The following is a 22,495-nucleotide window of genomic DNA, read 5'->3' as shown; positions in this document are numbered from 1 at the left end:
AGTTATTCAAAATTTACTGCTGTAATGAAACAAGAAATGGTCCTAAAATTCAATTATTCAGTAAATCACTAATCAATTTCATGCTTCAAGACTTTGCTATGTGTTGCCATAAAAAACACGATAATAAATTGATTCTATGTGTTATCATATAGTTCTATATGTTATACATTTAGGTTTGATTTATGAGAGACATCTATATCTAAACAAAAAAAAGAAACATGTCTTGTTTTAATAGGGGAAAAATTACATAAAGTAATAAAACCCATAAAATATGCCCTGCTAACACAACCAGTTTAATTTGCAGTAAATCAATCATAAGTAAACTCATGCAAATCAAACTCATGCGAATCAAACTAATGCGAATTAAATTGTGTTCATGCATACATCAGCTAATGCAAAGTAAAGTTTTTCTTCTACAGTCAGGCATCAGTCAGCCTGGCTCAAAATTTAATTCAAATTAGCTTGGCTTAGCATTCACACAGAGCTAATGTGAAGTAACTAGCACAGTAAATGAATTCAAATTAAACTAATTTACATTAACTTAAGTTTAATTTGAATTAAACTCTGCATGTGAGCAGGGCATTAAAAAGTACAAGTAAATGTATTTTTAACAAATTGCAAATCAGTAAATTGGGAAAATCCTGAAGTCCAAGGGCTACTATACTGTGTCAGCATATAAAAATTGACCACAGCATCTGAAAAACAAAAGTTTAAAAATGCCAAAATTTGTATTTCATTTGCACAAAGAAGAAGGTATGGTTTCCATAAAAAATTGCCCTGTGATTCTTTAAAAATTGAAACTGGTGTAAAAGTTGAAAACTCATGTTTTTTAAATAATTGAAATTCGATACAGAAAAATCAAACAAGTCATTCTCACATGTGTTTTTTAATGCTAATTATGACGTCATAAACATGTACATTAATTTTCCCGTGTTTTCTTAAAAAGTTGCAGAAGACACCAATTTTCAATTAAATTTTCTTTCAGATAACATTGTCCACAGGCATCGCTTGCAAAGATCTTGAGATATTTGATTTATTGAATTTTGCATAAAAATATCAAAAAATTAACAAGGTAGACGGCTGTGAACAATGTTTTCTAAAGGAAAATCACCCTTGAAATGTGCCATTTTGAGGCTTTTTCAGTTGAAAATAGAGAAATGCTTCACATTTATGACGTCATATTTGCAGAATGGTTAACCTTCATGTCATATTCTTTCCTGATTTTATCAGTCATTTATTCAACTAATATTTAAGCAAGTTTCAGAACTTTTTGATGTCATTACATTTTTAGGGCGCAATTAAGCTAAAACCATACTTTCTTCTTACTAAATTGATAAACCTAATGCATTGTAGAAATGCAGTTGCTGTTGCATATGGTGGAGTCAAGCAGACTTGTATGTAGCTGCAGATCTGTAGCTCTCTGCTTGAGAAAATTCGGGCAGATAAAGCAGAGAGCTACAGATCCAAGCGTTGTAAAAACCTTCGATTTACGCCGACGATTTTTCGTCGCTCACTTCGTGTATTTTGCTAGTATTTTATACATTCCCCAGCTTAAAAATTTATATTTAATAAGTAATCATACATTTAACTTCAATTCCTGATAAGGTACTTACCTTTCACATGTGTATAAACGCTAACATATTGCTTTGTGTTTACGGACTTTTAAGTCTTTTAAACCGATATTATAAAACTATATACAGGAGTGTTTCGGACCACTCTAAGGTAAATAAATTATCAACAAAAAATAGTTAAATACCGGTATATGATTAATTATAGGTTACCTTTCTAAGAGCAAGAGAAAGTTAAAACTACACGAAATAAATGCCTACAGTAGCGACGAAAAATCGTCAGCGTAAATCGAAGGTTTTTACAACGCTTGGATCTGTAGCTCTCTGCTTTATCTGTCCGAATTTTTTTCAAGCAGAGAGCTACAGATCTGCAGCTAACTTGTATGATGTAAATGGATGATCAGCAGAGGGGATTTTAGAAGAGGAACATATTACTTTGTAAGGTTTAAAGCAATCTGACATTTCGATAAACCAGAAGTCTCTGTCAAGTGTGAAGCTCTACTGGTTTGTACTTATAACAAAGGGAGAGTAACTTGAAACTTTAAAACAGTAACATCTAGAATAATGATTCTTGATTAAGTCATTTTTAATAAGCTGCAATAATGTAGCCCTCTCCGTTTTTTTTTTTTTTTTGGGAGAGGGCTACAACTCCTAAGGATCTTTGTAATGGTGCACAGCTGGAGCGATTCATTCCCGTACGGATTTCAGCCAAAATTGTCAATTACACTGTAATGGGTATTTTATTTATATGTCTTACCTGGGCCCAGACATAAATTGATCCAAAAATATACAGAAAAATCCATATATCCGTATTTTTCTTGTATGTCAACATCATAACTTAAAATTTATCCTCCATGTTTGATGACCTTGATAGATTTATTTTGGGACAGCTAATTTGATAAAGATCCTATAGGGAGCTGATATCTGAAATATTTTAAGCTTAAATAATGCTGTTTACGAAAAAATGACACATGGAATGATTTTATTTATCGATGTTTAGTGTTACTATTCATCATAATTATTTATTCATTGACAATTGCTATATTAAGTAATTCTAAATTTCAAGCCCAAGTCAGTACGTCATGCTTGAACTATAATGGCTGCTGGAAAAGGCAAACAGGTGTATTTTTCATGGTTTTCACGTTTAACGGGCTAATATGTTGTCAACAGTGAATAAAATACCATCTTATTAGAAATAAGCTGAATGTAAAAACATTTTGTACTGCCTGCAGTCGCATGTATTTAAAAAAATATCTTTGCACCATTAAAGAGATGCTGTGGAATTGTAGCCCTCTCCAGAAAACATCAAATAAAAAAAATCAGAGAGGGCTAGACAGACAGACAGCTATGCAAATAGACGGATGACAGACATCTTACTATCGCTTAAGCTCTTCTTGTTTCTGACCAAACGAACTTAAAGTTCAGATGTATTTAATGCTTGTTGCATTTCTTTTGTGACACGGTCTATTTTTAAAACTTCCTTGGCAGAAAAAAAATCAGACAGAAAGTTTTTGTACTCCCTTCTTGTATTTTAGTCTCCTCTGTCTCCTCAGATTAAACACTTTTATCCTGATCTTCTTGGTTTTCTCCCCAATAGGATAATCCCTTAGAATGTTTGGATTCTTGATGAGGAATTTTTTAATTTTCTTTGCCACTGTAAAGTTTAAGAAAGAAAGACTTCAATGATGTCGAACAAGAAAAACAATTTTAAAAGATCTGCAGACAGGTCAAGTGAGTGACTCCGGTAACATAAAAATAAAATAATAATCTTGACACAAATACAGTATCGGGCCTTATGGCCATGTGTCCTGGTCCAAATGAGTCAGGGTTTGAATTGACCACACATCGTCAGAAATGTCCATCCTCTATATCAATCTAATTTCTTTTCAGTCAATCGAAGACACATGAAGGGTTTCATAATTTTTAATTAATTGCCATTGTCAGAGCATTGTTCTGTTGTATAGTGATTGCATCTTAACTACATCCATGACTCTAACATGTCTAATGTTACAAGTACAATCGACTCACAATATGGCGTGTTTAACAAATGGAAGAAATGGATAAATACAGTAATACTGGCATTACTGGTCAATATCATCGGTTGTTCGGATGAAATCGGATTGAAGATCGTAAAAGTAAAGCCAAGATTAAGAAATTCAATCTTTATAGTCTAGTTGTATTCGTGTTTATTTTGTAATCATTTTACCATGTTTAAGACTGTTTGTATTACATTAATCGGTCTCAAGGTGTGATTCATGTCATTCGACTCATCCTCTCTGTAGAAATTCATCTGCAACAACCATAACGTTTTTCTTGCGTGAAAATTAAACATAATATCGTTGTTTTGTTGTAGTATTAATTGAAGATACAATTGATTTAATTGTATATTCAAGCTATTATTCATTGTGAATGTTTTAGAAGAAATTGGTATACAGCTGTTGCTATTTTCTATTGCAGATGCATCCACTGACACGTGCGGTCGCGTAAACCTGACTGATCGCTAGATGATGATTGGGCAAGCCTGACGCCATAAAAAAATTAGTCAGCTTTGTTAGAATAATTATTCTTTTTAGATTAGATTATGTAAACTCGTCTAGTCGTTTACTGTCAGTCAGGGTCTCAAAACGGAAGCCATTACCCAAAAAACATGAATCTAATCTATGGTATAAGGAAAAGTGCAGATATTTTGATCAAAATGCAAACATTCTGGATCAAACTAAAGAGTAATATGAATTTTTAATCAAATTGAAGAGGCAATTTGAAAATATCAATTGTTAATCACACTTGTAAATATTACCATGTAATGGTCCTGCATTCCCTTCGTTTTCGAAATCATTGATATCTTCCTTGAAATATGATTGTATGGCTTTATCCTCCTCCGGTAGCCAGCTGTGTCTCTTGACTTTCCTTGATGCAGCTGTCAAAGAGAATTTGTTCAAATCAAAGAAAAGGTTTGGAAATTAACATATCTACAATGTTAGAGGAATAAAATAGCTGTAATTTAATAGCTATGATTAAGCTATAACAGATGAAAAAGAGAAAAACCTAGCATTTTTAGGTTGACCTTCTACATCATAGGGCATACAATTTTAAGGTATTCGATGTATAACGAAGGGATTTTGACTGATTTTAAATAATTTTAAACTAGTTAAAAGCACACAGCTAGAAAACGGTAAAAGTGAAATAAACCAAATTCACAAGACTGATAACAAGTAAGGAGACGGTCATTTTGTATATTTACAGTTTTTGAAGAGTTATCTGCCCTTGATAAAAAGAAGAAAAGTTTTGATTTTACAATATTTCTGTGGTAAATAATTTATTTTATTTCATGTTTTAATAAAGAGGGAGGTTATGCATATTTTCACCAAGAGATTTCTTTGAAATTCAAATTACTTTTTACAATATCTTATAAAAACATGCACTGCCCATAGACTTCAATGTAAAATTCAAAGTGATATTAATTGGACAATAATCAAAATTTTGTAAATTCCTTTGGTGGAGCATTTTCATTTGATAATATCTTCAAATTGCTACCATGATTAAAAATATTGGACCGTTCATTTATTAGGTACAAAATATGGTCGTTATACATTGAATACCTTAAGTAAAATTAATCCATTTGAAGTACCAAAGCAAGGAACTAACATATTAGGTAATCCAAGATTACAGAGCTCATCTGAATGTTGTCATTAAGTAGGGCAAAGTCCCACAATTAACCAACAAAATGTGTACATCCAAAAATGCAAAATTTATGAAATTTTGATTTGATACTTTGGAATAGGCCTATATAAAAACTTCAAACTAGTTCTTCAACATGAAAACCTAATAAAAAAAAATTCTGCTTCTGAAGCAACTTTGAGAGTTTTCATCCCTTGATGCATCATTTGTGCAAGTTTGGTTTACAGAAGCCTTATTAGGGCTGGGTATTGGCCCAAGATTTTGTATTGCGATATATTGCGATAATTATAACTGTATTGCGATATATTGCGATAATTATAACTGTATTGCGATATGTATTGCAATATTTTCAATGTCATTAAAATGGCATTTTCTTACTAAATTTACTTTAATTTACATGCAGAATTTACATAACATGATAAGTAACCAACACAGAAAAAAATCTTTTGATTCCATTTTAGTTATGATCCGAAATATTCCCACTTATAAACAACTTCTGAATTACTGTTTGGCTTAAAAACAAACTATCATAAGTTCATTTTTATATTTAATGACAAAATTCTTTAATGTGAGCATATTGCCAATATATGATTTTACAAAATCGTATTGCGATACGATATTTTTTGTCATTGTATTGCAATATATTGAAATATCCATATTATTGCCCAGCCCTAAGCCTTATTATACTTTCTTAATAATAGACCTGCACCCATAACTTTAACCAGGTCCATTAACTTGAAAATGTATGTCGAATTCAGCATCTGAACACAAGTGTGCATCCTTAGATGTATCATCCATGCAAGTCTGCTTAAAATATCGCTCAAAGTTATTAAGAAATGAAACCTGTATAAAAATAACCTTTTCACTAATCCAGAAAATGTAAATCAGATTCAGCATCTGAAGCCAGCCTGGTGGAATGCTGCTTGCACCTTTAGAATTGTAATCCATGCAAGTTTGGTTACTGAAGAGCTCTAAGTTACTTGAACCTGTTCACTCAACCGGAAAATGAAGGTCAGATTCAGCATCTGAAACAAGTCGGTAGTATGCATCTTAAGATGTACCATCCAAGCAATTTTTGACATTATAGGGCTCATAGTATCTTTGAAATGAAAACTGCATCAAAAACTTTAATCTGTTCACTTAACGGGAAATGAAGATCAGATTCAACATCCGAATCAAGTCTGGTTGTATGCATCCTCAGATGTACTATATGTATCCTTGTAAGTTTGGTCATTATAGGGCTCATAGTATTTTTGAAATGAAAACTATTATGCCCCGAAAAAATTTTGGCGCATAAAATTAGGGAAACTTCAGGACAGGAATATCAGGGTTCGACATTCACGCTCGTCACCTCGTCATTTCCACCCAGAAATGATTTCGGACGACCTGATTTTCAGTCTGGCTCGCCCAAATGACGACCTGGGACAATTTGGGAATATTTAATAATGATGTTTCATATCTTAAAACAAAGTTCAAAAGACCTTGAAAACATATTTTCCTGTAACAAAACCAACCCAAACAACATGTTCAAATTGCAGCCGCGTAGATTTTTCTTCCTGCGAAATCTGCGATTGCGTTCGATCAATCAGCTGATGCAATTTTTACTTAGTCTTTAATAAAGTTTTATTTGAGATATAAAATTTGCAAACTTAGTCAACAATCACCTTAAATATAGATTGTAATATTAATAATAACTGTGACATCTTGCATTCCCCTACAACTTTCTGATCATCTGATGATCGTTTTCTGCTGCTAGACAGCCATGTTGGGTGTCCACTGTAATATAACACCTGATTAATTCAGTCCAGGGTTATTCGACTCTTTTAATTTAGGCCTTCATGGCAAGTGAAAATGAATGTTTTGAGCTGCAAACTTTAGCATTCTGCATTTCTGATTCAGCTTATATTTTTGTTTGATAAAAAAATAGAAGACATCTTTACATTCCAAAAATGTCTGGTTTACATTTATTAATACAAAAACACAACTTTTGTCAATTATCTTCAAAAATTTTTAAAAATTTTGTTTCATTTGATATTTTATTTGGACGACCTAAAATTCATTCGGGCAACCTGTGATCATACCAAGGTTGCCCAAATGGCGAGACCAAATTTTGACGAGTGTCGGTCCTGCAGGATGACATTCTTACAAGCTCCTTGAAAATTTAAAACAATTTATCAATTTAATGATTTTGGTAAAATGTTATGTTTGATTAAAGTTTCAGTTTGAGAGAATTAATATGTTTTGATTTTCTGATTATCACATATATTACTGTGTCGACAAAGTTGTTTACTGTGTCGCATGCATAAAATTTTAATCGTTAACTTACTGTGTCGGCGAAAATTTTGCTGTGTCGGGAGCAACATAGTAAAACAGCTCATGGAGAACCCTGAGATTCCATTAATGTTTATACCAGTTATCTAACACATATATATTATCTGAATTAATCAAATACCTGTATTCAAAAGATAAAACTAGATGAACATGTTTCTAACTTACATTTTAAAGATTCAATTTCACTTCCATCATCTTCTGATCCAACTGAACTGTCATCCTCACTTGAATTTGATGAATGCTCAGGATCTGTGTCTTTATTAGTTTTACCTTTTAGCCTTCTGGAAATTTTCATACTACTGGGTCCAGGCAGCTTCATAATAAAGTATTTATATTTTAATTTTTAAAAATTAAATTTAAAGCCATTTTAAATAAATTGCTAGATTCTCATCCAAATTGTTTTTTAAAAATCGAGGCAGGCGGCTTTTATTTTATATTTTTTTATTTTTTCAACTTTGCAGACTTTTATTGACCTTGTCAATCAGTGTAATTTTATCTACAATACACGAATAAGAGTCATAGTAGAGGTCCAATTATCTCATACTTCACATCATCACCAATCTTTTTCAACCAATGACCCTTCGTTTAAAATATATATATACGCATGTATTTCATCAATTACCATCTTTTCAGCTGTCAAAATCATGTCAACTTTCATGGGATTTAAAGCGAAAGTAGAATGGTAGATGAATACCGATTCCGATCTAAGAATTAAGACATAGAAAAACAGAAATAAAAAAACTGAGGCAGGGCTATAAAATCCAGCAGGCGGGGATGAGAATCTAGGAATATTTTTATTATGGCCTAATATACGTATACAATATCATAGTTAAAATATGTAATAAGAGAAGCATTTGCATTTTTTATAATAATAATAATAACTTTTAACTAGATATCATTGAGATAGTGGCCATCTCAAAGGGCGACGCTTTCAACAATGAACATGAAATGTAAGGTAGTTTAAAAGGGTTTATTTTGAAGAGGAACATTCGTGTACTACAGTAAAAGTAATTTAGTATGACTTCACAGATGATATATATATCAAAGTTATCTTGTATCCACACTTAGATAAATTAATTGGAATTAAGGGGAAAAAATAATGCACCAAATGAAAATTTTAAACAGAGAGGCAAATTCTGACCATGACCTAGAAACTTCTACCAAAGTCACTACACACCCATTGGCCAGTGGCACTCTGTGAGTGAAGTATAAGCCAGATTTGGCCAAGGAGAGAGAAGATATGCTCAGAACAAGAATTTTTCAATATAATTCTATGACCTTGACCTTTCACCTAGTTTCCATATACTAGAAACATGGTTCAATGACACTGCACACCACTTACCAAAAGGCACTCTGTGGGTGAAGTATGAGCCAGATTGAACCAAGGAGAGAGAAGATATGCTCCAGACAAGAATTTTCCATATAATTCTACTGACCTTGACCTTTGAGCTAGAAACATGGTTCAAGGTCACTGCACACTGCTTACCCAAAGGCACTCTGTGGTTGAAGTATGAGCCAGATTTAGCCAAGGAGAGAGAAGATATTCTCTGGAGAAGAGATCTTGAATGGACTGAAGGACGGACAGACAGACAGTGATCAGTAAGTTTAAAAGCTTAGTTTCATATAATAGAGGCCTTTCATCTACATATAACACATGTAATTCAATTTACACCTTTCGATTGGAAAATTAATTTATCATGATTCTGCCCTTTAATTCCAATACACCATGAGAAAGTAAATTAAAAAATTTTGCATCAATTGATCCATCGATTTGTTTGCATAATAAGGTTAAATTTGTGAAATATATTCATTTATTTTAACTTACCTCTGATGTTGAATCAACTACTTCTACAAGTTTTCTTTTTGTTCCTACAATAACAATGATGGTACTTTGTTACATGTAGGTATAAAAGGGTCCATTAACTTGTATCAATATGATCAAAGTAATACAATAAAACAAGAGGCCTAAAGCTGAGTAACTGTACAACCTATGATTTCTACTTAACGCCTTTCAGTTCAGCTGAACTTAAAAATTGACACACAGCACAAATGACTATTATCTCTTTAAGCCTTTGGCTTAAATTCTATATGATTGATACTATATATTGTTTAACGTCCCTCTTGAGAATTTTTCACTCATATGGAGACGTCACCGTATTCTGGTGAAGGGCTTCAAATTTGACCTTTACTCGGCACTCAGGGCCATTGAGCAGTGAGGGATCTTTATCGTGCCAACACCTGTCGCTGACATTGGGCCTTGGTTGTTAAGGTCTCATCCAAAGGACCCGCAACTTTCTTTTCAGAGTGCATGGCGTAGTAACAGTTGCTACCCACTTTACCGACTAGGTCAGTCGCAGCCGAGATACGAACTCACGACCTCCCGATCACGGAGCTAGCGCTCTACCGACTGAGCTATCGTGAAGGGTCCTTTGGCTTAGAAGATCTAATAATAATAAGGGTAATCATGATTTCCCCAAAACTTCTTCTCCACTTTTAAATCATATCTCAGTTTAGACATCTGTCTTTAAATACAGGTGACTTTTGGTGGCTCAATTTCAACCTCTCAAAGTTCTCTATCTTTTGAAGAGAACCTCTGGTCCCGTTTTTTTCCTCTGTATAATAACTAAGTTTATTTATCAAGTTTATTTATACCTGATCTCTCGAACTTCTGATTTTAGAAGTTTTCTTTCACTCAATCCAAAACATGGGCCCTGTCTTACATATTTCATTGAATTTTACTCTCTATCAGAACTGATAATGGATTTTCTTTACTTTCCACCTCTCGAACCTCTTGATCTCTCAAGCTTTTCTTGCAGTCCCTGAACTTTTAGAGATCCAGAAACACCTACATTATAATACAGTACAGCTCACGAGTTTCTTCCGGATTCCACCGGCCACGGTGGACCTATGTTCCACGCTTTTCCGTGGAACTTTAGAAACGTCGGCGTCTTTGAAGTTCGGTCTCCGATCCACGGTGTGACACGGTGCGTACACGGTGTGACACGGTGCCTAAAAATTGCAATAATGTTCCTCCACGGTGTGACACGGTGTGACACGGTGCCTAGAAAGTGCAGTAATGTTCGTCCACGGTGCAACACGGAGTTAATCCACGGTGCGAGTCGGTGTTCAGCATGGTGTTAAACGGCATTTTTTCCAATTCAGTGAACCTCCAATTCTTCCAATTCTACTTAAAATGTATAATTTTTCAATTCTTCAAACAAATCACTCAAAGCAGGTCCATACATATATAAAATCAAAGTAATATTCCAATGTTAAATGCACGTTTTTTGAAGACATGTTCTAAGAAAGTATATTGTTTTAATTTATTTCTAATAGATAGTATAGTAATGGATAATGCATTATTCTAATGTGTTTATTTTATACTTCTATTTCCTATTTATTCTTATTCTATAATAATGTCGAAAGAATTCCATCGTCTTAATACGTCGGTAGCGTATAACCTCTTAGGCCTGAACCTGTGCGATTGAACACAAGATGACACACCTGTATACACACGTGCCTGGTCCTGACGTAACCCACATATTATTGTTGACCCTCCCCCCCCCATTTTCACTATTACATGCACATCCCTCCTTGATTTTTTTAATATCATAAATTTGCATGGCTAAGTTCTTTTAAAATTCCTGTGTCACACATTCACTGCGATTTCTATATACATGTACATGTACCTGTTACATATTTAAATACAATGTATATAATAACAAAAATTCTCTAATTATGTAACAAAAACAGACGAAAAATAATTCATTTTAAAATTACTTGTGGGGTTATTAAAAAGACAGTATGAAACATAAAACCCCCTTTTATAAATCTCTCTCTCTCTCTCTCTCTCTCTCTCTCTCTCTCTCTCTCTCTCTCTCTCTCTCTCGGATACCAGTGGCGGATTCAGAGGGGGGTACACCAACAAACACACACCCCACCCTTGGATTTGCAAAAAAAGAAAAAGAAAGAGTCTGAAGGAAGTCCCTATTTTTTGTTGTGATTTTACTATAGAAATAAAGATTTGTTAACTGTTGTAATTATATAAAGAAATTTGGTTGCGAAAACAAAATGAAATCCCACCCCCTTAACAAAATAAGATTTTCGGGGTCGGGGATATATTTTCCTTTCTTTTACAAAAACTTTCAGGTATTAATCCATACAAATCCTTTTTCCGAGGTTGATCAACCTACCACGTTTAAAACCATACTTCATCCTATATCCCATCGAGTTGTTTAATTACATGTATATGTAAAACGTGCATTATAATTACAACTCTTTTCCCTTCAATCCCCTGTTTTTAAAAACCTTTCAACCCCACCCCCCCCCCCCCCCCTTCAAAAATTGATATAATTTCAACAATGTGTGTATTACTACTGCTTCGTACATGTACTCATTTATACAAGGTTAAAACTTTCTTTTTTCAGAAAGGGTTAATCCGTAATTTACATGACTGTACACATGTTTTGAAAATACAATTAGTCACTCAATGATTGACATATTTAAACTAAACCTCAGAAATTGTTAGGTAAATAAGGTATGATTATTTATAAAAATACGTACTAATTTTTCATCAAAAGAGACGGTTAATATCTTACATTTGCGCAGTTTCCATGTCCTATCATTTACCGAAATCAAAGTCTGTCAATTTCTTTGAAGTGATTATTACTCGGCAAATCATTGGTTAAGATAAGGATTATTCATTCAGAAATGTATATCGTATGAAAAATGAAAAAAAAAAAAAACAGTTTGCGGCGAAAACATAGATATTTAGCGATTTTAGAAATGGTTTTATCCCCCCCACACCTACCCCTTTTAGAAAGTGATACGAATCGGCTAATTAAAACTTTATCAGAAGTCAGCAAATTTATTTAAGTTTTTAAAAATCTTAATACATGCTTATTTGTGTCTGAAAAAGGATAAAAAAAAAATTATATAGTACATGTAACTTTATATTCAATGTTGTAGTGAAACCTGGAAGATGAATTTCGTTTGATATCATTTGAGTGTGTTACATGTATACAATACACTTGCTGTGATCAGAACTACAGAATGTGAAAGGTGTGATTAACATGTATTACGGCGCCCCTGGCCCACCGGCAGGGACCCAATATATTTTTTAAACAGGTGTGAACTCGGAACTGACCATGAGAATGTTTCAAATCACGAGAGAAATTCTTTCCGCGTAAACAGACTCTCAAGGTCACCTAGCGACATACGATTTTGATTGACAGGTGAATGAGTTGATGCACAAGAATCTCGTGCGTACAGCATATACATGATTCATTGCATTAAATGGGTTTAATATGAACCAAAGTTGTGGAAATTAATTAGAATTATAGAATGATTAATTTTGACTTCCGTAACCTAAATAAAACGAAGAATTTATTAAAAAAAATAATAACAGACTATGTCAGAGGGAGTTCTCTCTCTCTCTCTCTCTCTCTCTCTCTCGTATTGCTTTTAACACACTTGACAAGAAAAGAAAAACTGATTAAAATAAAAAAAATTTAAATTATTACTTGCAATAACAAAGTTACTGTAGTAAAAGACTAGTCTTTGAAAATGTTTGCTGTTACGAGAAAAACATTATACTTTAGAAATTACTGCATTTCTGAACAGATATGAAATTGAACAGATATGAAATATATTGACCAAGAAGTGACTTTGTACACTAATTAACAAGAAAATTTGCAATTCATCGATATCCAGTAAATCTGTTTTCTATAAGAAAAAAAATAGAGGTACAAATATTATGTATGTGAGAATGTGAAGAAAAAAAACTTGGATAGATGAACTTGAAAGTTAATTCTCTCTCTCTCTCTGAACATTCTAAAATGAAGAAAAGAATTAAATCAGTTTAATTATTATGAAAAAAGTAAATTATATATGATTTGTAGAATAATATTTAGAATGCTGCTTTAGCAGTTCAAGCAATTTTTTTTTATTAAAAAAAAAGTTTTCGTACTAATCGCAGACAATTTATGAACAAGAAAAGAATACCTGCGTAAACTTTTCCACATATTCGAAAGAAATTGAATTTTTCTGTCTCAAAATGTCAGGATAAATCAATGGATACATACAACTGCCAGATTTTTTTTTGTGAATGTATACAAATAGTCAACTCCCAAACTATGTACAGTGTATAAGAAATTATCTTTGAATACTAGGGTTTATTTTTCTTGTATGAATTTTTTCTTCTTCGCACGTAGCAACTTACAACTAGTATCTTCATTGATATGTGGTCAATCTATATATACTATAATATTTCTACAAAATAAGGGTATATTCATAATCTGCATGTACACTGACTCGACATTTTTTTTTATTTCACTATTTTTATTTAAGAAGTAGGAATCAGATTATGTTGAATTAGCTATCTGATACATTAGATATTTGTTAATATCCTTTTATAATAATTATTTTACAGAGAAAATAATCGCTAAAATTATCTATGTTTCGCACTGAATTAGTTAAACAGCAATGTACTGTGACAGTCTTGTACTTGGATTTTGTACATGCGGATTCATCGCTTATATCGGAAACATAATAATTTGCACAATAAATATATATAATTGTTCTTGTTTTCAAATAAATATGAAATATGAATTCAACAGAAATAAAATTTAAATTTATTCAATATACTTGGCAATCATACCGTCAATGGCGAACCAAAGTTAACACCTGGAAGCTGTTATATTATGAACCCACATGTTTGTTAACGAACTGTTTGTATTAAGTCAATCTTTATTTTTGATGTTTTTTCTAGCTATCAAATAATCATTATTTATAATTTCAAAATTCTATAAATGAAATGATTTTTATAAACAAACTATTTACTTCCGTAATTTTCTCACACGGTGGAACACGGAGGGTCCCCGAAGGAAATGGTGATGTCCACGGTGTTACACGGTGCGTCTCTGGAATGATCGCAATATACACCCACCGTGGAACACCGTGTAACACGGAGTATTTTACACCGTGTTTTTTCCACCGTGGGGTGGCAAAAACTCGTGAGCTGTACTGTATCATACAAAACAAACATCCCTTGCAGACTGGTCACACCAACAGTGTGCTCCTCTTTATTATCGAGAAATAAGTGGAAAATCCGTCGTCAATTCAGTGTATAATTAATGAACTTGCAATTAGTATGAAATATGTCAGTAGGGATTTTACACAATAGCAAATTGTATTTGCTGACAATTCAGGTCATTGTATCGACCATAGAACTTATTAACTAATGACTTTAAATGATACTGCTGATGTTACTGTTTCATCATGAATTGCATGTTTACTTATATAAGGTTATATAATTTCATAAATATTATATCTTTAGTATATCTTTTGTATTTTATTACATAATTGAAATACATACTTTCAAGGCGTAACATATGAAGGAATGGTTATGACAATATGGTTTAAATAATACACAGTTAGACCTCTACAAGTCATAAGTATCAGCCATTTACCTTTCACAAGGCCTGATGAACTGCCAGCTTTGAAAGGCTTCTTTTGCATCTGCGTAACTGTGAAAGAAAATGAAGCAATAATCTGACTCAAATGAAAATCATGACCTTTCCAGAATACCTATTACATAAATAAACAGCAGGGTTTGAATGCATAAAATATCTAAGAATTTAGCCTTTAGAAAATTTTTTGCAAATACTCTACCTTCAAAACTTTTATTTTTAACAAAACTCAATTTTTATAACATTATTTAATTTCAACAACGTTAATGTTTCATTATTCAACAAATAAACTGTGCAAAAAGCTACAAAAAAGCAACGTTTATGAGGGACTTATTCTTAAGGATATACGATCCTCAGCCAGGAAGGATAACTCTTTAAATTATAATTTAATTCAACAAGAGGCCCAGGGGCCACATCGCTCACCTGAGCAGTTGGCTAGGAAAAAGCACATACCAGATCATATCAAAACTGAAAGTTTACTGAGAAGGGGGGGGGGGGGGAAGGGGGCTTGAATTTAAACCCTTCAGGGGTCATGATATGTACAAACTTGAATCTAATCTACACAACCTAAGGATAATTCCCTATAAATATCATAAGGTTTCTTTATATATTCCTATGTAAAACTTTTATAGGTTATTTGCCCACTTGGATCTCTGTTATAATAAGAGTGAAATCTTTTAAACCACTTGACAGAATTAGACAGAAAGGATGACTACGCTTAAGGATCTGGGGGTCTTGTTGTGAATAAACTTGAATCTACACTATATAGGGATGATTCCACAGGAGTTTCATCTTTCCTATCTCAATGGTTCTTGAGAAGAAGATTTTTCCTATATATTCCTATGTAAAACTTTGATCGGCCATTTTGGCCCCATCCCTACCCCTGGGGGTCATGATTTGAACAAACTTGAATCTACACTACCTGAGGATGATTCCACATAAGTTTCATCTTTCCTGGCCCAGTGGTTCTTGAGAATAAGATGTTTAAAGATTTATCCATTACATTCCTATGTTAAACTTTGATCAGCCATTTTGGCCTTACCCTGCCCCTGGGTTGAACAAACTTGAATCTTCATTACCTGAGGATGATTCCACAAACGTTTTATCATTCCTTGCCCAGTGTTTCTTGAGAAGAAGATTTTTAAAGAATTTTCCACTATATTCCTATGTAAAACTTTGATCGGCCATTTTGGCCCCACCCTACCCCCGGGGGTCATGATATGAACAAACTTGAATCACACTACCTGAGGATGATTCCTCATAAGTTTCATCTTCCTGGCCCAGTGGTTCTTGAGAAGAAGATTTTTAAAGATTTTTTCTATATATTTCTATGTAAAACTTTGGTCGGCCATTTTGGCCCCGCCCTAACCCCAGGGGTCATGATATGAACAAACTTGAATCTACACTACCTGTGAATGCTTCCATATAAATATGATCAATTGTGGCTTTGCTATTCTCGAGAAGAAGATTTTAAAAAAATTTTCCTATATATTTCTATATAAAACTTTGGTCGGCCATTTTGGCCCCGCCCAACTACCGGGGGTCATGATATGAACAAACCTGAATCTACACTACCTGAGGATGCTTTCATATAAATATGATCAATTGTGGCTTTGTTATTCTTGAGAAGAAGATTTTAAAAGATTTTTCCTAAATATTTCTATGTAAAATTTTGGTCAGCCATTTTGGCCCCACCCAACCCCCACTCTGGGGTCATGATATGAACAAACTTGAATCTACACTACCTGAGGATGCTTTCATATAAATATGATCAACTATGGCTTTGTTATTCTTGAGAATAAGATTTTAAAAGATTTTTCCTATATATTTCTATGTAAAACTTTGGTCGGCCATTTTGGCCCCGCCCAACCCCTGGTGGTCATGATATGAACAAACTTGAATCTACACTACCTGAGGATGTTTCCCCAAAAGTTTCATCTTTCCTGGCACAGTGGTTCTTGAGAAGAAGATTTTTAAAAGATACCACAATTTTTTCATTAATTCCCAATTATCTCCCCTTGAATGAGGGCGTGGCCCTTCATTTGGACAAACTTGAATCCCCTTTACCCAAGGATGCTTTGTGGCAAGTTTGGTTAAAATTGGCCTAGTGGTTCTTGAGAAGAAGATGAAAATGTGAAAAGTTTACGACAACGACGACAACGCCGACAACGACAATGACAGACAACGGACAAATTGTGATCAGAAAAGCTCACTTGAGCCTTTGGCTCAGGTGAGCTAAAAAGTATTAAAATTAGGCTTGAAATTGAATTTTTTTCATGCAACAATTTTCATTTTATGCCTCTACGTATGATTCAATGCTCTTTAAAGTTTTAACAAACGTTGTTTAAAATGTTGACATTTGTACCTCATAAAATGAAGTAAAACTTGCTTATTTAAAAAAAAAAATCAATTTTCTTTTAATTTAGCCTTAGTTACCAATGTTTATATGCATGATTTGAAATTATAAGTGATTTACAATGTTTTCTTTGAAAGGAAACACTGCATACATTATGCATTATGAAACAATGGAAGTAAGTAGGAGAAAGTTAAGTCCAAATAATTTTAAAACTCATGCAATTTTCTTAAAAAGCCTGGATACCTATGATTTTTATCCCTAAAATGCATTTCTTGATCAATTATCAATTAAAAAATATGCAGTATGTAGTTCAAATCGCATTTCCTGAAAATTTATTCGAGATTTACTAATTTTCCCTATATAATATTATTGAATTTAAAGATGAGTTTTAAAGAAACACCGTGGGTAAATATATTTTAATTTGGGAACTTAGAGACATCTTTATGAGAATTTTCAATTACTCAATGCCTGATTTTCAGAACCTGAGGATCGGATAACCTTAAGGTGGAAGGATATTTACCAGATAATTCTGCAAATCTGCACATTTTATTAAATTTAATATCTTCGAACTTTACCTCCTGTCACACACTTTTACTTGGAAAATATTTTCCATTAATATTGCTTGGAAATATAGGTCTTAATTAAAATTTTTAGAACAAGTTTTACACCTACTTTCAACAAATTTTTCCAAAACGAAGATGTGTTAAAAAAAAAATTGAAATACAATTTACACCATTTTTTGCATGAAAATCACATATTTTGACTTGGGGCCGTTTACGCTTTATAAACCGCGAAGAGGTTTATAAAAAAGCGTATACTGCCCCAAGTTTTGTTATATCGGATAACATAAGTTGAAATTAGCTTCATTCCTTATAATTTAATTTCAGTGTAGACAATGAGACAATATTTCCACTGGAAAAAGACTTCAAATTGAGCATTATTTTAAAAGTAACGTCAAGCGGAGTAATACGTTTTGACGTAACTCATTGTGACGTAGGCAAGTTATGTTATCCAAAATATTATATGTTCCTCTGAATGATTCAGCCAATGAAACAGTTTGATACAAGTGAAATTAAATTATGTTGAAATTATCATCACTTACCCCAACTTTTTTTTCATTATTTCTAAGTACTCAATACTTGTGACTGATCAGCACTTAAAAGTTGTAATAAGCTTGATTTAAGAAAAAGTTTTATTGCCTTCTTAGTTTTCCGATAAGTACTTTATATTTTCGAATATCTTACTTTTTAGTTCAAAAGGGTCACACAATAATTCATGTGCATTCAAAATTTGTTCAATGATAAACATTGTTCAAAATATCTAACCTAAAATAAAGTTACCCCAAAGTCAAGTTCAATTTTCACGTTTTCCAATTTATGGCTTAATTTCCATACAATTGCAGATTAAGCACTATATAGGATGCCCTTATTCCTGAACTATTGAAAATGACCTAAGGTGCGCTTATAGAGACAGGGGCATTTAATCTGAATTTTACAGTTACTGTATTATAAAAGGAAAATAGCTTACCATCAAGCATTTTTAGAGTATCCAAGGCAGTAATCCAGGCATCTTTTGTAAAGTACTTCTTAGCACCAGCTTGAACTTTCTTATCAAAAAGTAAATCCTTTCTATGCTTTAAATCCTCTATTAGAATAGTAACATCCTCCTCCTGAACCTGTCTCGTAGAATCCAGCAGTTCCAACACGGAGACATCTTGTGCCATCAAGCCTAAGAATTCTGCAACATAATTATATGAGATACATGTACTAAATATTTGTTAAATGATTCTCAGTCAAGCTTTTCTTCTAGTGATAATGGAGACCCAAGGGTAAAAATCTCATTGTCAGACATACTTAATTAAATAATTTTAGTAGAATAAAATCTTAAAATTAAGATAAAAGTTTAACTAGAACTGTTCAATAGGAACAAATACCCCCGCTAGGTTTTTCAGAGTAGATGCCAATCACAAATATTTATGGATTTATTAAGGTGTTGAAACTATTTAATACGTAAATACAATTTATTATTGAATGAAATGCTGACTGACGTTTTTCATACCAATTGTTATTCCATTATTTATACACTGAATTGATGACGGATTTTTTCCGTTATTTCCTAATTATGACAACGAGCACACGGCAGGTGTGACCGGTCGGCAGGGGATGCTCACTCCTCCATGGCACCTGATCCCACCTCTGATGTTTCGGAGGTCCGTGTTTGCTCTGCTCTTATTTTGTATATTGTTTAATGGACGTTGAGATTGAGTACTGTTCGTTATTTCCATATCCTTCATAGTAAGCCTTAACAGTGCTGTGAATTGCTCATTATATACTTTTTTTAATTTATGAAACTAAGTTGCAACCAAATAAAATATCAATACACGGTAATTTTTTTTTTTTTTTTTTTTTTTTTTTTAAAATAAATTGCAACTATTTGTCATGATACTTTGCAGATTGATTGTTGTAAAAAAACATTAAACAGAAGCAAATTAATCTTTTTACATTTATATCAAATTCATTCTAAAAAAAATAAAGTGCACCACCTCAGCATGATACTTTCATCAAATATTGTTCATTCAATTATTATAAACAGTTTAGAGTGCAAGTAAATCTAATCAACCTTTAAAAGGACTTCCATAATGTTTCCTTATTCATTATAATAATTGTTTAATCATCTCACGTGGTTTAACCATTAATATATAACAAATCATCATCAACTGGTTGCAATTAAAGCTTGACAAATGCCCCTGCAGCTACAGAAAATATGAACTGATCTTTTTTTTATAAAAAAGAAGAAAAATATATGTTTACAACTTAGGTATTAGATGTGTACAAGCATTGTTGAAGAATAAATTTTTCTTTTTTATTTCCTTATCTATAGTGTTTGAAGGCTTTAATTCCAAAGTTACATGAAGTTAGTTTCCAGACATATTTGAAAAAAAAATAGAATTTTCAAATCATACCCCCACTGTCAGAAACAGGGAATGGTGTGTTATACCAGAAGAGGAATTCTGAAAATAAATTAATTTTCAGACAGTGATTTTACTTTTGATGAACAAAAATAATAAAAGATTTCTTTTTCAAAAGTTACAATTAACTAGTTAAATTTCCAGAATAAAATACATTACTCAATGTTAAGTGTGTTTTTCTTATAAAAACAAATTATTTTAATTTTTTTAATTTAAAAAAAAAGAGGGGGTTAAAAATAACTTTGATAGAAAATGGCTCTAATCAATGTTGTACAATAATAAGATATATAGAATATTTTTCACCAGGATATTTTGGAGCAATTAAGCATTAAAGTTTGCTACCCCCTACCCCCATCCGTTTGCTGACACACAAATATAACTTTTTATTCTCAACACTATTAGTATGAATATGCAATACTTATCTATTGATAAGTGTATAAAACAACATAAATAAATAAGCCTTATGACATTTTTACATGTAACAATGTCCTTGACCTTTTAACCTTGGAAAAAATGTATTTATACACTTTAACGCTTGTACAAGAACAATGCTGGAAGAAAAACAAGAGGCCCACGGGCCTTATAGGTCACCTGTGCATCATGCAATAACTTTCAAATGATTGAATTTGTTTCATGTTTTAAGCTAGATGCTAAGGCATTCACAATTTTGGAAGAGGCACTCTTGCTCAACATAACTATATACTTAGTAAGTTTATTTAAAACCTAGGAGAAGAAGATTTTCAAAGATTTAATGCATTTTCACTATATAATCAATAGAGCCCCGCCCTAACACCAGAACCGTGACCCTGGGGCCATTAAATTCACAATTTTGGTAGAGGCACTCTTGCTCATTATAACTATGTACTTATAAGTTAGTTTATTTAAAACCTAGGAGCAGAGAAGATTTTCAAAGATATAATGCAATTTCACTTTATAATCAATAGAGCCCCACCCTAACACCAGAACCCCTGACCCTGGGGCCATTAATTTCACAATTTTGGTAGAGGCACTCTTGCTCATCATAATTATTTACTGAATTAGTGTATTTAATACTTAGGAGCAGAGAAGAAGATTTTCAAAGATTTAATATATTTTCATTATATAATCAATATAGAGCTCCGCCCTAACACCAGAACCCTGACCCTGGGGCCATGAATTTCACAATTTTGGTAGAGGCACTCTTGCTCATCATAATTATTTACTGAATTAGTGTTTTTTATACCTAGGAGCAGAGAAGAAGATTTTCAAAGATTTAATATATTTTCATTATATAATCAATATAGAGCTCCGCCCTAACACCAGAACCCCTGACCCTGGGGCCATAAAATTCACAATTTATGAAGAGCCTTTCTTGCTCATCATAACTATGTGCTTAATTAGTTTATTTAATACTCAGGAACAGAGTAGAAGATTTTCAAAGAAATAATGCATTTTCACTTTATAATCAATAAAGCCCCACCCTAACACCAGAACCCCTGACCCTGGGGCCATAAAATTCACAATTTATGAAGAGCCACTCTTGCTCATCATTACTATGAACTTAATTTGTTTATTTAATACCCAGGAGCAGAGAAGAAGATTTTTAAAGACTTACTGTATTTTCACTATATAATCAATAGAGCCCCGCCCTAACACCAGAACCCCTGACCCTGGGGCCATGAATTTCACAATTTTGGTAGAGGACTCAATGCTGATTACAATCATACCAACAGTGTGACTGCTTGATGTCCGGGAGTAAAGAAGAAGATTTTTAAAGATTGCACTATTTTTAGTGGTTTTTGCCCCACCCCCCAGGCCCCAGGGGGGCGGGGACCACGAAATTCACAATTTTTGTTCCCCTTCACTCATAGATGCTATATGCCAAATTTGGTTGAAATTGGTTCAGTGGTTTCAGAGAAGAAGCTGAAAATGTTTAAATGTTAACGCACGACGCACGACGCACAACGCACGACGCACGACGACGGACAAAAACGGATAGCAATAGGTCACCTGAGTTTACTCAGGTGACCTAAAAATGTAGTACTACATGTAATCTATTTTATTAATTTCCGTCTCTGTTACGGGTATTTCATAAACCTTTAATTTAGAACCAGGAAGATTTTTTTTTTCATTTTGGAAATACATC

At 32.9% G+C, this 22,495-nt stretch overlaps 1 protein-coding gene across 1 annotated transcript; it reads right to left on the bottom strand.

The window, feature by feature from the left end:
- Window positions 1–1,836: 1,836 nt before the first annotated feature.
- Window positions 1,837–19,201, bottom strand: LOC134276202 (uncharacterized). Its single transcript, XM_062758482.1, has 6 exons — window positions 18,930–19,201; window positions 15,047–15,103; window positions 9,403–9,446; window positions 7,743–7,890; window positions 4,366–4,485; window positions 1,837–3,222 (listed from the first exon to the last, which is right to left on the bottom strand). The coding sequence occupies exons 1-6, from the start codon at window positions 19,123–19,125 to the stop codon at window positions 3,065–3,067; spliced, it is 723 nt and encodes a 240-aa protein (XP_062614466.1). The 5' UTR covers window positions 19,126–19,201; the 3' UTR covers window positions 1,837–3,064.
- Window positions 19,202–22,495: the final 3,294 nt, after the last annotated feature.

Source organism: Saccostrea cucullata, unplaced genomic scaffold (genome assembly GCF_032062105.1).
Source record: "Saccostrea cucullata isolate Sc308-1 unplaced genomic scaffold, CSIRO_AGI_Scuc_v1 ctg2225, whole genome shotgun sequence".
Taxonomy (NCBI): Eukaryota; Metazoa; Mollusca; class Bivalvia; order Ostreida; family Ostreidae; genus Saccostrea; species Saccostrea cuccullata.
Note: the sequence above shows the minus strand (reverse complement) of the source record. Positions and strands in the feature narration are given on the sequence as shown.

Excerpts from the sequence above, each read along its gene's own strand:
- LOC134276202 (XM_062758482.1), bottom strand. The coding sequence starts at position 19,125 with ATGGCACAAGATGTCTCCGTGTTGGAACTGCTGGATTCTACGAGACAG. Across the intron at positions 15,104-18,929 it reads TACTCTAAAAATGCTTGATG|TTACGCAGATGCAAAAGAAG; the intron begins GTAAGCTATTTT and ends TTTCTTTCACAG. Across the intron at positions 7,891-9,402 it reads TAGTTGATTCAACATCAGAG|CTGCCTGGACCCAGTAGTAT; the intron begins GTAAGTTAAAAT and ends TTTATTATGAAG.